Genomic DNA, 13,899 nt, shown 5'->3' on the forward strand with positions numbered 1-13,899 from the left:
GTTTTTGATCAATAATGATAAGAGGGTGATGTTTGTAAAAACTCACAAAACAAACAGCTGAGCTAAAGGTATTTTATAACAGTTTATTGCACTTAAAAAAAGTTACATAAATGTAGCATTGAACTAAAGGTCATAACGTGTCATTTCTAATATCTCACTAGGGGAAAAACAAAGAGCCTCAGGATTTCATCTCCGTCTCCTCGAGACCGAGTTCAGCTCACAACTTCACCAGTTAATGCAACAAAAAAAAAAAATCATCATATGTTTAAACGAGTTCCACTACATTTACTTGTTAAATCTATAACACTGACTCTGCAGGTTGTAGATAGATGCACAGGGCTCATGGTGGTTAGATGGTATAGAGAAGTTTCCAACCACTTGGTAGCTCGAGTGCACTGAGGTCAGAAATGATCAAAACGTCTGTACCTCTGAACACTGTCAGGGCATTATGGGAAATCGCTTAGCCAGAGAGACGATAATGACAACTATATATAATCAGTAGCTGCAGAAATGGGTCTTTTTTCTCTAGATACAGTGTGATGAAATGTGTAGTCTGTGGGGTCACGCCGGGTCACGTGTTCGGGGTTTTACACGAGCGTACGTGCAGTCCTGGTCAGACGTCCTGGTGGGTCTGGTCGTCATGGGGAACTGCACCTCAGAGTACTGCGCAGTGTAAAAACATACAAAAGTGAGGTATTATGTAGAGACTGGTACAGTCACACTGCTCTGATGATGCCAGAGCCATGTTTGTGTTGTACACAGCCGCACTGCAGTGGTACACAACCACACAACAATTCTACAGTTATATTGATCATTTTTATCCAAAACTGCTTATAAATACAATAAGCATAGTGACAGATCAAGCATATGTGACATTATATGTGGTGTTTATGGCACCGTGTAAAATGTTTAATTTGGCTAGAGAGCTAGAAGGTCAAAGTGTAGAACAGATCAGTTTGTTTAGCCTCTTTTCTATTTTAAAGCACAAATACACTTTATTAGTGTGTGTTTTGTCTATAAGTATACAGTATAAAGATATTTGCTTTTTTAAGTGAAAATTAAGTGGCGTTTCTATAACAGAGTTTAACATGCTACTTTTAACACACACACACAAACGTGTTAAAGTTTAACAGAGTTTAACACGTTTTAACTTTAACACACTCACACATATGAACATGTCTGTGGCACGATGCAACTTTCGCACGTGGGACTTTCCGACACCAACCGACATCATGCCTCACATCCACACTGACTCAAATACTACATTTATCTCTGAATAAACACCACTGATGGAAATGGAGACACACTCAGGGATCTTTAATTTAGGAGCTAATGATGTGAGGATGAGCTCACAGTTTTACACTGGAAATATTGTATAAATAAAGTTTATCTAAAGTATTTAAAAAGCAATAATCCTACCACGAGGTTGCTGTTGTCTTGTTGCTGCTGTGATGAACCAGGAGGTTGTGTCTGAGTTTTTGGAGATCTTCTGCAGCGCTGAACTGTAAAGACTAACACAGAAAAATACAGAATGAACCCAGAGATAATCGGCAGCTCGTTAACGAGGCCTGTGTTTCAATAACAATAATAAATGATAGGAAATATAACATTGATTAAACAGTAAATCATACTAGATCTGAAATGCTAATGTGATTTATTATTATTATTAGTTTAGCTAGTGTCAAAACTGTAGTAAATAAATCTTGAGGTACTTTAGACTTCAGGGTGTATTTAGCTGTTTAAAACTATACTTAATTTACAATAATGAGATCAAATATCAGCTGTAGTTACTGTGTACATGAGGTTTATTCACAAAAATATACCACAAACATGTAATTTTAAACATCGCAATTCCACTAAAATATATCTGAATATCTGGTTAGTATGTCACCAGAACACACTGTAAATAAAACCCACCTGTGACACCTGTAATGACCAGAACACAGTTCATTATTACTGAGATGATGAGACTCGTCTGGACCCCGGATCCTGTAGATACGGCGCCTGTCTGATTCTGCAGACACTCAGTGTTACATGTCTGATTCTCTGAAAAGGACAGAGTTTGGTAATTAAACAAACGACTCACTTTATTATCCACATGTTTTATATCAGACATGGTTGAAAGTCTAAGCTTTGTACACACACATCTACTACTTTAGAAGTAAATGAGGAAACAGCTCATTCAAGTGAGCAGTAATAATAAAAACTTGGAGAATACAGAGTTATTTACAGTTTAATTGTAAAGAAAAAAAAAATCACATTCCGAGTGTCATTGATCTAAAAAACAACAACAAAAAAAACAAAAAACAAAACATACCAGAATTTTAGATCTACATACTGATAGAAGAAATTCAAGTTCTTGGCATGTCTCAGAATAAATGTGTAACACAAACGAACCATTTATTCATTAAAATAAAACAACAGTCACTTCAAACCAAATCCTGTTCAACACAGTTAGAGAATATTCAGAGAATTTTACTTTAAATAAACTCACCAGCTGAGTGACTCTGGATGTAAAGTCTGATTCCACGGCTGATGTTTGGAGATGAACCTTTTTGAGTATAAATACAATAATAGACTCCTAATTCATTAGTACTGATATTGTGTATAAATAAACTGCTGTTATACTGCAGTGAGAATCTCTTGTTGAAGGTTGTGTTACTGTAATCTGCTGTTAGGGAAATACTGAAGAAAGAGCGTAATATAAACACTGGAGGTTCTGACGCCTTCATCAGGAACCAGTACACATTATTTACTGATACTTCACATGCTACAGTCACATTTTGTCCCAAATCTACAGACTTCTCTGTGAAACATTCAGCAGCTCCACAGAACACAAGTAGATCTGATCAGGAAACACAAACACAAAATAATTTACAGAAAATCAGTAAGACAAAATTATGCAGTGAAAAGTTACACAATTTAATCAGAAACTTATGAATCTACTCACAAAACTGAAGCACTAAGATCCTCATGCTGACAGATGAACGATGTCCAGACGCTCGAGACACACTGCAGTAAGTGTGATTAAGTCAGGAAACACTTCTGTTCAAGTTCAGATGCAGAAGTGTGCGGAAGTCTACAATATAGTTATAACCACAGCTACTCTTTTCCTTCCTCATCCCCACTTCAAAACTCACTCTAACATCAGTCACATTAATGTCAGATTAATTCATGTATGACATCACAGTTAGATTCCCAGACCAGAAGGTGTACAGTCATGTTCTCTAACAGCAGCAGATCAGACAGAAGTCCTCACTGTAATATAAATCATTCCTACAGTAACAGCTCATTCACAGGGACTAGTATAGTAAACGCTTCATATAGCCTAAGGCTAATAATAAACAAATTAACAAATGTGTGTGATTGTAACTTTTCTGTAAGGAGAAGCTTACAGATGTAGGGGCCGAAGCTTACGAAGCTAACGTATGTAATACACCACAGGGGTAAATACTTTGTGAATACACAAGGGGGAAAAGTCACTGACACAGGCAAGTCTTAGCACAGAAGAGTTTTTCCTCAAACACCAAGTTGTGTTTCATGAAAATTTATCATGAGTATAAACAGAGAAGATTTGTTGTTTATTATCTGAATGATATGAGAAATTGTGGTGTTACAAGAGTAAAACATTTCAGAGAACTTATTGTGGTAAAAATAACATAACCTTTGCATTAATCCATTCACTTTAGTTTAATGGTTGCAGGTGTGCGGTCTATACACTGTGACTGAAGCCTTAGTTTAACAGAAATATTTTACTCCCAGTAGCAGGGAGTTTCAACAGCACAGAGGAGCTGGGCATTAAACCTATTTAAACGTTACACTCTTAACAACATTATTAACATGGTTAACACTCTAACAACATTAACAACAATATATTGTATGTGTGCATATAAAAAAAAATATTTAATTGTTGAAATGAAGACTTAATTTACATTTAGTCACAATTTGAGTGTGATATGCAGCATCTCAGAATCAGAGAGCTCAGTGACTCAGTTATGCAAAAGAGGACAGAATTATTCCCACAATAACACTCAATGTACACTCAATGACACAAAATAATTATAATCAGTTACTATTAATGACTGATTCAGTATGTTCCTCATATAATAATGTTCCTTAATCAATAAACAGTTGCAAATTTTATTCTTTTTATAAATTTACACAGAATGGGATGAAAAAAAAAATTAGCGAGCAATAGCTCTCTGTGTGTGGAAACACCTTGTTGATAAGAGGGGTCAGCGGTCAGGCATGTTGGTTTGGGTGTACATGGATGGGGTGTACGTTGCTTGAGAAATGCTTCAGAAAACTGAGTCGGGCCGACAAACTAAAGGGGCATGTCTTGTCAATATGCGGCAGAGAGAGTGTTCAGTGCGCATGTGTGACATTAGCAGAAATCGATTGAAACATGGACATGGCAGATAAAATGAAAAGCGAAAAAAGACTATAAAGCAAGAAGTAGGACCCGTGTTAATATAGGATCAGCGTTCCAGCGCTGGAGAGAACTGAACGTCTTCCATGTTAAACGGAGCTAAACCTTTCACGGTACAATACACAGCACTACAAAACCACATTTGTATTACCATAGTATTACTCATTGAATTCATTTATTGATAAAAATATACCATCGGCCAGCTGCCCCAGCAGGTTCCGCCATAATAGTTGCGTCAATATTGGCTTTCAAACATTGTGCACCCCAACTTTAAACTGTCAGGAAGGGGATTTTCTATGCGTCTCAGCATGCATAGAAGATCAAACCCTCAGGTGGTCTCTCTACAAATGTCTAACTACCGTAAAAAACTCTGTTAGCTGAGCATAAAAAGTTAGAAGAGAAACCAGTATCAGCAGAGATCTTTAATGGAAATACACAAAATACTGTGCGCTAGCCAGCTAGGTGACAGGACGATCAGTGAGTGTGACTTCCTTGAGATCTATTTCTGTTCTCAGAGCAAAAATTACATTTGGCCACAAGGTGTCAGAACTGTCAGTCGCTCTATATTATTAATTTCTCATTTATAAAACTGTTGTATAACAGCAATACTTAAGAACAAGCTAATTTTAGTGAGAAAGCTGTACTGATTAAGTTTGAGCTCGTCTGTCTCCATCACAGACTCAGAGGTACAGTATGGAATTGTGAATGAGGACTTAATGAAGATCAACATTTTGTATATATTGTTCACACACAATATGGATTATGGTGTTATATGCTGAAGCATTCGACTTGTTTGCTTTTCATTGTCAAAGTTTGTGTGATGTTTCATTGCATGTGTTTACACCTACAATAATACTTTTAAACAGATCTTCATGCTGCATGCACCCTGTCTGTACCGTTTTACACAAGGAAGTTGAACATATTTTCTAATAGCCATTCACATCATACACAGCAAAAAACATTTCTAAACTGCGATGGCATTTTAATCTTTCATAATCCACATCTCAGACAGAACTTGCGTTAAATTACTATTTCACTTTAAAATAAAGGATTAATTATGTCTTTGATATTATTGGTTATAATTGAAACTAGTTTATTAAAGAAATGCAGTATGGGCTATCTGGTTTTCTGATGACGGTTAAGCAGATAAAAGAATGGAAGAAAGGCATGCATTAATAGCATTTTATCAGGAGATATGGATGTGATAAGAGTACTGAGGGCCTTGGTTGTGAATGTACTGAACCCTAACATTTCTCAGCCATAGGGAAAGGGATATTACAAGTTAAATTGTTTACGATGTTATGTGTCTAAGGGACAGTGGTTACAGGAAACCATTTCAATTAATGTACATCTGTAATGGTGCCAAAGACTTAATTTTATGGCTTTGTTTCTTTAAGCTTAAAACAGTGAACAGCAGTGGACTGGGCACACAGCCTTGAGGGGCTCCAGTGCTCAGAATGGTGGTGTTCCCGAGCTGGAAGAGGGAGAAAAGCTGGAAGTTGTTGAGGGATGCTGAGGAATGCTTGTGAAGAATGCTGAGAGTATGCAGGGGGATGCATGTGTAAACAAGATCCAACACGTTTGCTCCTCTCATTGTAACGTAAATAAATAACGAAGACAGGAGAATCATCCGGTCATTTTGAAGATGAGAAAAGTGGAAAAATTAACAAAAAAGGCACTGCAAAAGTATTGGGCATGAACAATAAAACAATAAAAAAAAAGAAAAGAACAGCAGCTGATGACAGAATGTACTTTAGCTCAACAAACCCAACAGTCAGGAACATCAACTTCTAGAGGACAGGGGTGACTGTCTGAACTTAAAGATAAAAAATATAGAGGTCATATTGCAAGGAACAACAGTCACTAACATCCTATCAGTCCACATTGTTGGTTATGTGAAAGCTGGAAAACAGAAAAGGTTTGCCTAATAAGTTTACATACATGTTGAGCTTCATGTCTTCAAAAGTCCAAACTGTACAGCAGACTGAACCCCAGCAGGAACAAGCTGCTTGCTCTTATTGTGATGTCACCATTTCCTAGAGTGGGTTTTTCTGCATGTGGAAGTGAAAGAGAAAAGCAGAAGTGAGTGAAGAGAAGATAAAATAAAATATACCTTTATTTGTTAATAAGGTTTTAACAACATACTTGTATATTGACCCTGCAGTGTGGGAGACTGGGTCGTTAAACTTGATGGGAAAAACATTTATAAAAACAGTGATCCTGAACATGAAGGATTAACAGATTTGTACACACATGACACACAGCATACACTACTATAGACTGAATGGAATGTGGCACTGAGACAAGGGCAAGAGACGACAAGTCAAACAAGGAAGTAAGAGAGTCTTATTTAAAGCAGTTAAAGAAGCAGTGACTTTAGCTGTTACTGAACAGGTTATTTATTTATTCTGTAACTGATGACCAGGCAAATGGTATAATATACATCTTTGTTGTGGGACATGATGCCCGTCTTTAAAGGAGATTAGCATGTTTTGTGTGTTCATTAGTATTTTTTTTAATACTTCAAACTCTGTACTATCAGATGTCAGTGAGATGAGTTCATTCTGCAAGTGATTTTAACTTTAAGGTGAATTGTCAAACCAAATACAGGGTTTTACTCTCACACTTATTTTCTTTTACACTGTTGTACTTTGAGACTGGAAGATGGAAATGAAAATGTTCATTTGTCCAATCGGTGATCTTCAGTGTGGGATATTCTGTATCTAAGAAAATTCAGACATAGGCTGGCTAAAAAATTATTTTCAAATTAAAAAATAAACCAAACATTTTTTGTTCACTACTATATTAGTAGCTGTCCCAAACTATTGCCATCCTCATTTTGATTAATTTTAGATAAATATAATAGCAGCACTCACACAGAATTTTATCACACAAACTTGCACACAGTCTGTTTACCTTCTCTGCCTTAAACCAATTCACACATTATAACCCATTTTTACACTTACCACAGCTCCACACTTATAGAATTCATCATCATAATCATTAAAATTAAAAAATCTGGTTAAATTAACACTGTCTTTAAGAATCAAAACACTGTAAATATGTGTGCTATTAAAAAGATGATACTAACCTTTAACAGTCAGTTCTACACGCTGAGCCGTGGGGTGACAAGTGTAAGTTCCCGAGTCAGAGAGCTTCACATTACTCAGCTTGATGGAGAAGTTTCCTTTTGCAATCTCAGTTTGAAAAGTTTGAACTCTGCCTTTGTATTTTGGGTCCTGGTTTAGAAAGTTTTCTTCATTCTTGATGATATTAATCACCACTGTTTCTTCATCATCTTGCCAAAACACATCCCCACCCGCTACAGTGGAACATGGTAAGATGACTGTATCACCTACGATGGCTTCACGAGTCTCAATGCTCTGCACCAACACTGAAAGTACAACACAAATACACAAGAAATTAAATGTAGGTGAAATCTACTAGTAACCAGTTCCCTCCACTTCCTGCTGGATTGTGTATCATCAATGAAGTCAGACAGTTTTTCAGAGGTGTGTTAATCTCTCACCATTGTGTATCAGCAGATGGACCATGAAGAATAATAAACATCTGTGGAAAAGGAAAAGAGAAATGGCAGGATTCATTTATCTTATGATAACACAAGCTACTGTTAAAGCTGTTTCCATACAGTGGTTTGTATTATTCAGTTTGAGAAACTAATATGAAAATCACCAATTTTGCATAAAGAATGCAAATAAAGTTTTTAAAGACCCAATGAAATGTGCTCAAATGTTTGCATACCCTGAAGGAAATTGTTAAACATTGCCATTTATTTGAAAAATAAGACCGGTTATGTAAAATAATGATTTCTTATTTAAGGATTGTGGTCACGTGAAGTCATTATCACATAGTTGTTTGACTCCTTTTTAGGGTGCTTTCACATTTATAGTTCAGTTCATTTGGTCCGGACCAAAAGCAAAAAACGATACATTGTAGCTTTTTAGCAGTTTTAGTTCCTTTTCACACCACACTGATCGTTCTGTTCCGCACCAGTTGAAACGAACCAAAATGCAGTCATGTTATAACATCCACATCACTCATTGGCCACATGTCTTTGAGCTTATTTCCTAAACTGCTTTTCGATTGGTCAGAATAAACGTGCGGGAAATTCCAACGAAACTCCGGAAGTAAACAAAAAGAGGAAAGTACAGCATACACCATGGAGAGACGACTGCGCGCTGCAATTATGTTTGTGGTTGTAATCTACTACATCGCTTGTATACAGCACTCTATGCAAAGTCTTAATTTTCAGAATGAAGCGCGGATGCGGCTTGAAAATATCATTTTAATGCACTGCAAACGGCGAAGACGCATCCCGCGACCTGCCATTGTTGTGCTAATACTGCCAATAGAAACTGTCAACAAGCACTTCCTCATCCCATAATGCACAGCGCCGCTGACTATGGCAGCTGGTTTAAGTCCTTTTTGCAGTTAGGTCTGTTCGATCTCGGATCGTGTTCTCACCACAAACGAACCGCTCCAGAGTTCGTTTGAAAGCGTACCGAGACCACCTCTTCAAGGAGGTCTCGGTCCGCTTGTTTGGTCCGCTTTTGGTGCGCACCAGAGTTCGATTGCTGCATTCTCACCTGCCCAAACGAACCGCACCAAATGAGCAATCAAACTCTGGTACGATTCAACCGAACTAAACAAGGCAGGTGTGAAAGCACCCTTAAACCCTAAAGATAACTGAAATCACCTAAACAATGAAAATGTTACCTGATGAAAAGTTTACATATGCTTGGTAATTAGTGTCTGTACATAGTTTGTCAGCTCGTGAGGTGATGCACTGACTTCTCAATACTGCACCATGGGGAAGACAAATGAACTGCAAATGGACCTGTGTAATAAGGTAGAGGAACTTCATAAAGCAGGAAAAGGATATAAAAAGATCTCAACAATTGAAAATACCAGTCAGTGCTGTTCAGACTCATGGTTCCATGAGTCATACCATGGTCAGGTAGCGCAAGAAAGTTTTCACCCACTACTGTCAGTAGAATTGTTCAGCACACTAAGAAAAAGCCACAAACACCTTGGAGAGAAATACAGGCTGCTCTGGGAAAAGGGGTGTTTCAAGGAGCACAATAAGGTTGCTCCCATGGCACAAAAAGACCCACCTTCAGTACACCAGACAGAACTTAGACAAACCTCTCAGCTTCTAGTGCAGAGTCATGTGGAGTGATGAGACCAAAACTGAACTTTATAGTCACAACCATAAACATTATGTTTAGAGAGGAGTCAACAAGGCCTACAGTAAGAAGTACACCATCCCCACTGTAAAGCATGGTGGTGGATCGTTGATGTTTTGAGGCTTTGTGAGTTCCAGGGGCACAAGGAAGCTAGGAAGAATTGAAGGCAAGATGAAAGCAGCATGTTATCAGAAAATACTGGCAAACAATTTGCATTCTACAGCTTGAAAGCTGCACATGGAACCAGCTTAGATGTTCCAACATGACAGTGATCCAATGTACAAGACAAGGTTGTCCCTCCAATGGCTACAGCAGACAAAGCAGTCACAAAGAGCCATCAAGTCGTCACCAGGAATCTGACGCATTTGGCCAAAAACATTACAAGCATTTATCTACACTACTTTGTTACACAGCTTTAGATCAGACCATAAATCAGCAAATTGTTCCAGGTGTTTCTATTATTGTCTCAGGTTAATGACTACAACACAAATTTTAAAACCTCTTGGGAAACTTACCACAAAATTAATTGTATTCACACATATGATAAAGTTTAATTACTTTGTCAAGATCAAAACTAGTCAAGGGAACATTCCACTTTCTTAGAAGTGAGAAATCCTAAAATTTAAAAACAAGAACATCTCAAAAAATCTGTACATTAGTGATTTCAAGCACATATTAAACCCTGTTTACTTCATAACATGTTCTTCCTTACAGTCTGTAAAGATTTTAGCCTCTCAGTTAGCTTTACCATGTGACAATAGCACAATGTGCCACACCTTAAACAGCTTTAAGTCGTTTATTATTAACTGCCCCATGATAATGTTCTCACTAACATCCTGCCTTTCCCATAGTCTATGAAAGCAAAAAGAGAGTTTAAACGACCTGTTTGGACTCGTTCTGCAGATAAGCTCTTGTTTTATGTGGGCGGTTCGAGGTTGAATATAAACCGGAGTAACTCCACCTGTGAGGCAAGTCCAATCCTCACGCACATATCCATAGCTACGTGCCTGACGAGGTGGCTAATTATTTATTTAAGTTGTTTTGTGTAAGTCTGTAAAACACCACGGACTGAACCCCAGGACATCAGTTTCATTAATTTTAAGTTTAACAGACGGAACGCGTCAATTCGCTGACAGAAAAGGCCATTTTAAGGAGATAATTTTGATAATAAACGGCCACATCATTTAGCTAGCATAAAGCTAGCACTTAGCCAGCTACTAGCTAGCTTCCTTTGCGGTCCCGAATAAGGCCTTATAATTGTTTGTTAACTAAATGAGCGCCTTAAATCGGTCACTTGTATTCTATACATACCTCCAGTTCATGATGTAGAACATTATTAAAGGGTTCTTTAGGAAACAGGAACAAAATCAACAAGGCGAATATTTTAATCAGCCAGAGGGGTGTCCGGGGTAGTACTGAACAACCCTGACATCTGATTGGCCACCCCAGGTGGCACCGCGAATGTTTATTTGATAGCATTGAAACGTTTAATGATTGACATCTCATTTCACCTATCAAAAGAAGTCTTCGTTTGACGTTTGGTCGCGGCGCCGCTCAACATTTCAAATCCACCAAACAATGACAAGAAAGAGTTAAGAGGTAGATAAGAATACTAAAACATCAAATTTCGGTCAATTTTGTAGTGATGGGAAGTTCGGTTCTTTTCCGCGAACCAGTTCTCTCGGACAGTTCGATTTAATGAACCAGTTCAAAAATCCAGTTCACCAGTTCTTTTACGACCTGACGTAATGACGTAATGACGCAAATTCCATCATCCCGCTGCCGGCAGATATTAATACAATCTAAATTTACACATTCGAAAAGTTCTTTGTAATCATAACTTTAGTTGAATACGTTTCTTACATTTAAGTTTTGCAACTAAAACACCCAGTACAGGCATTGATGTGCAAACGTGGATGTTTTACTTGTCTTAAAGATATAAAGTTAATAAACTAATCTTCATCAACTTACAAAAAGCGGCATATAAAAATACAGACTAACCTGCACAAGTCAATAGTAAAATTAACTGACACATATTGAGTGAACAGTTGTATGATTTTTTTTTAATAAAAATGTTTAATAGCCTATGACTAGTTACTATGCATATCCCAATATTGTATGTATAATTTGCGCTGAAGGTTCACGCATGCGCAGTATCAACAGCTAATAGGTTCTCAGAATGTCGGACGCGTCCGAAACAAACAGTTCTCAGTTCAGTGTACTGATGATTCGCTGTATCAGATCAGTTATTCAAGCATGCGCAGTATCAACAGCTCATCGGTTCTCGGACACGTCCGAAACAAGCAGTTCTCAGTTCTGTACTGATGATTTGCTGTATCGGTTCAGAAATTCACGCATGCGCAGTATCAAAGCTCTAGCTCACAGTTCTCTCAGCCCAACATGTCTCAGTTTAGTGTACAGGAGTTTCATATACTCCGGGATATTAGTTTATTTAGAGTCGAACCGACTGTCAGGCATGACCGAAAGTGAGTAACTTTAGTAACTTGTGGAACAGTATTGTGGACTCAAGACGCGAACTGTTTAGAAAGAATCAGTCCGAGTTGGTGAACTGGTTCAAAAGAACGATTCGTTCACGAACTGGCCATCACTACAATTTTGAGAACATCAGGATTTACTTTGAAACATCAGGATTTAGTTTTCCAGAAAAATATTTCAAAAGTTAAGTCGCTATATAAATTGACTTTAGACGCTATTAACAGATTAATCAGACAAGAGAGATCGGTTTGTTCACCAGTTTAGCCATAATATACATAAAGCTGCCTTGGCCACCCCATGTATAAAACTCTAGTTCCGCCACTTCTTGCTGTGTGTGTGTGTGTGTGTGTGTGTGTGTGTGTGTGTGTATATATATATATAGTCAAGCCGAAATTATTCATACCCCAGGCAAATTCTGACTTAAACTTACTTTTATTCAACCAGCAAGTCAATAGAAAAGCCTTTATTGGCTATTACAGCAATCAAACGCTTGCTGACCAGCTTTTGACATGTCTCCATGGGTATTTTTGCCCATTCATCTTTAGCAACGAGCTCCAACTTTCATGGTGCCATTTACTGTGATTAGGTTCCCTGGTCCACCAGCTGAAAAACACCCCCAAAACATTAGGTTTCCACCACCATGTTTGACAGTGGGAATGGTGTGTTCTTAGGGTTGAAGGCTTCTCCTTTTTTACACCAAATGAAAGCTACATCATTGTGGCCAAACAATTACATTTTTGTTTCATCTGACCATAAAACAGAAGACCAGAAGTCTTCTTTGTCCAGATGAGCATTTGCAAAGTCCAAGCGGGCTTTTGTGTGTCTTATCTGGAGAAGTGGTGTCCTCCTTGGTCTGCGTCCGTTGAACCCAGTGGTGTGCGGTGTCCGTTGGACTGTCTGCCTTGAGATGTTACCACCAGCAGGGCCCAGATTTATCAGGATGGCCTTGGTGGTGATCCTTGGATTCTTTTCAGTTCTCTCACTATCCTCCTGGCCAGCACAGGTGTCTCTTTTGGCTTTTGACCACGTCCTCTGAGATTTTTCACAGTGCGGAACGTCTTGAATTTTTTTAATAATACTTTGCACTGTAGCCATTGGAACTTCAAAGCATTTAGATAAGGTCTTATAGCCCTTTCCTGACTTGTGAGCAGCCACAACGCACAGCCGCAGGTCCTCAGTGAGTCCCTTTGTCTTAGCCATGACTGTCACAAACCAACAGCAGAGAGCTTCTGTTTTTCACCTGTTGAGTTGATTAAAACAGCTATTCCCAATGAATCAGGGTAATTAGGATGCTTTAGAACAGATTGGACTGTTTGGAATCGTATATATCTTTGGATTTTCCCATAGACTGTGACAGTTTGCAAAGGGTATGAATAATTTTGGACATGCCACTTTTTGTTCAAATGTAAATAAAAGATGAGTATTAATTTTTTCCACAATGATGCCTCTTGCACATCGTCTTATTATCTTCTGGGAGACGCCTGTGTCATTTCTAATCAAGAAAAAACTTGCTGGTTGAATAAAAGTAACTTTAAGTCAGAATTTGCCAGGGGTATGAATAATTTCGGGCTTGACTGTATGTGTGTGTGTATATATACACATATATATATATATATATATACACACACACACTCACACAGGTGCTGTCACACACAGATTTATTTCACTAATTACATTCAAAAAGTGAAACTTATATTTCAGCTGCAGTCCACTCTGTGAATCTCCCCCACATTTTTGAATGGGTTTTGTTTCACAATCCTCTCCAGG

General features: G+C 38.0%; 2 protein-coding genes across 2 annotated transcripts; both read right to left on the bottom strand.

The window, feature by feature from the left end:
• Positions 1-63: 63 nt before the first annotated feature.
• LOC132839051 (uncharacterized) lies at positions 64-6,390 on the bottom strand. The gene is made up of 5 exons (XM_060859797.1): positions 2,951-6,390; positions 2,495-2,845; positions 1,918-2,046; positions 1,420-1,511; positions 64-663 (listed from the first exon to the last, which is right to left on the bottom strand). Exons 1-5 carry the CDS (start codon positions 2,973-2,975, stop codon positions 562-564), a joined length of 699 nt encoding a protein of 232 aa, XP_060715780.1. The 5' UTR covers positions 2,976-6,390; the 3' UTR covers positions 64-561.
• A 184-nt stretch (positions 6,391-6,574) lies between these two features.
• On the bottom strand, positions 6,575-11,073 carry LOC132839058 (CD276 antigen homolog). The gene is made up of 4 exons (XM_060859821.1): positions 10,948-11,073; positions 7,959-7,999; positions 7,521-7,823; positions 6,575-6,615 (listed from the first exon to the last, which is right to left on the bottom strand). The coding sequence occupies exons 1-4, from the start codon at positions 10,968-10,970 to the stop codon at positions 6,611-6,613; spliced, it is 372 nt and encodes a 123-aa protein (XP_060715804.1). The 5' UTR covers positions 10,971-11,073; the 3' UTR covers positions 6,575-6,610.
• Between the last annotated feature and the right edge of the window lie 2,826 nt (positions 11,074-13,899).

The sequence above is a fragment of the Tachysurus vachellii genome, chromosome 23 (assembly GCF_030014155.1).
Source record: "Tachysurus vachellii isolate PV-2020 chromosome 23, HZAU_Pvac_v1, whole genome shotgun sequence".
In the NCBI taxonomy this organism is placed as follows: domain Eukaryota; kingdom Metazoa; phylum Chordata; class Actinopteri; order Siluriformes; family Bagridae; genus Tachysurus; species Tachysurus vachellii.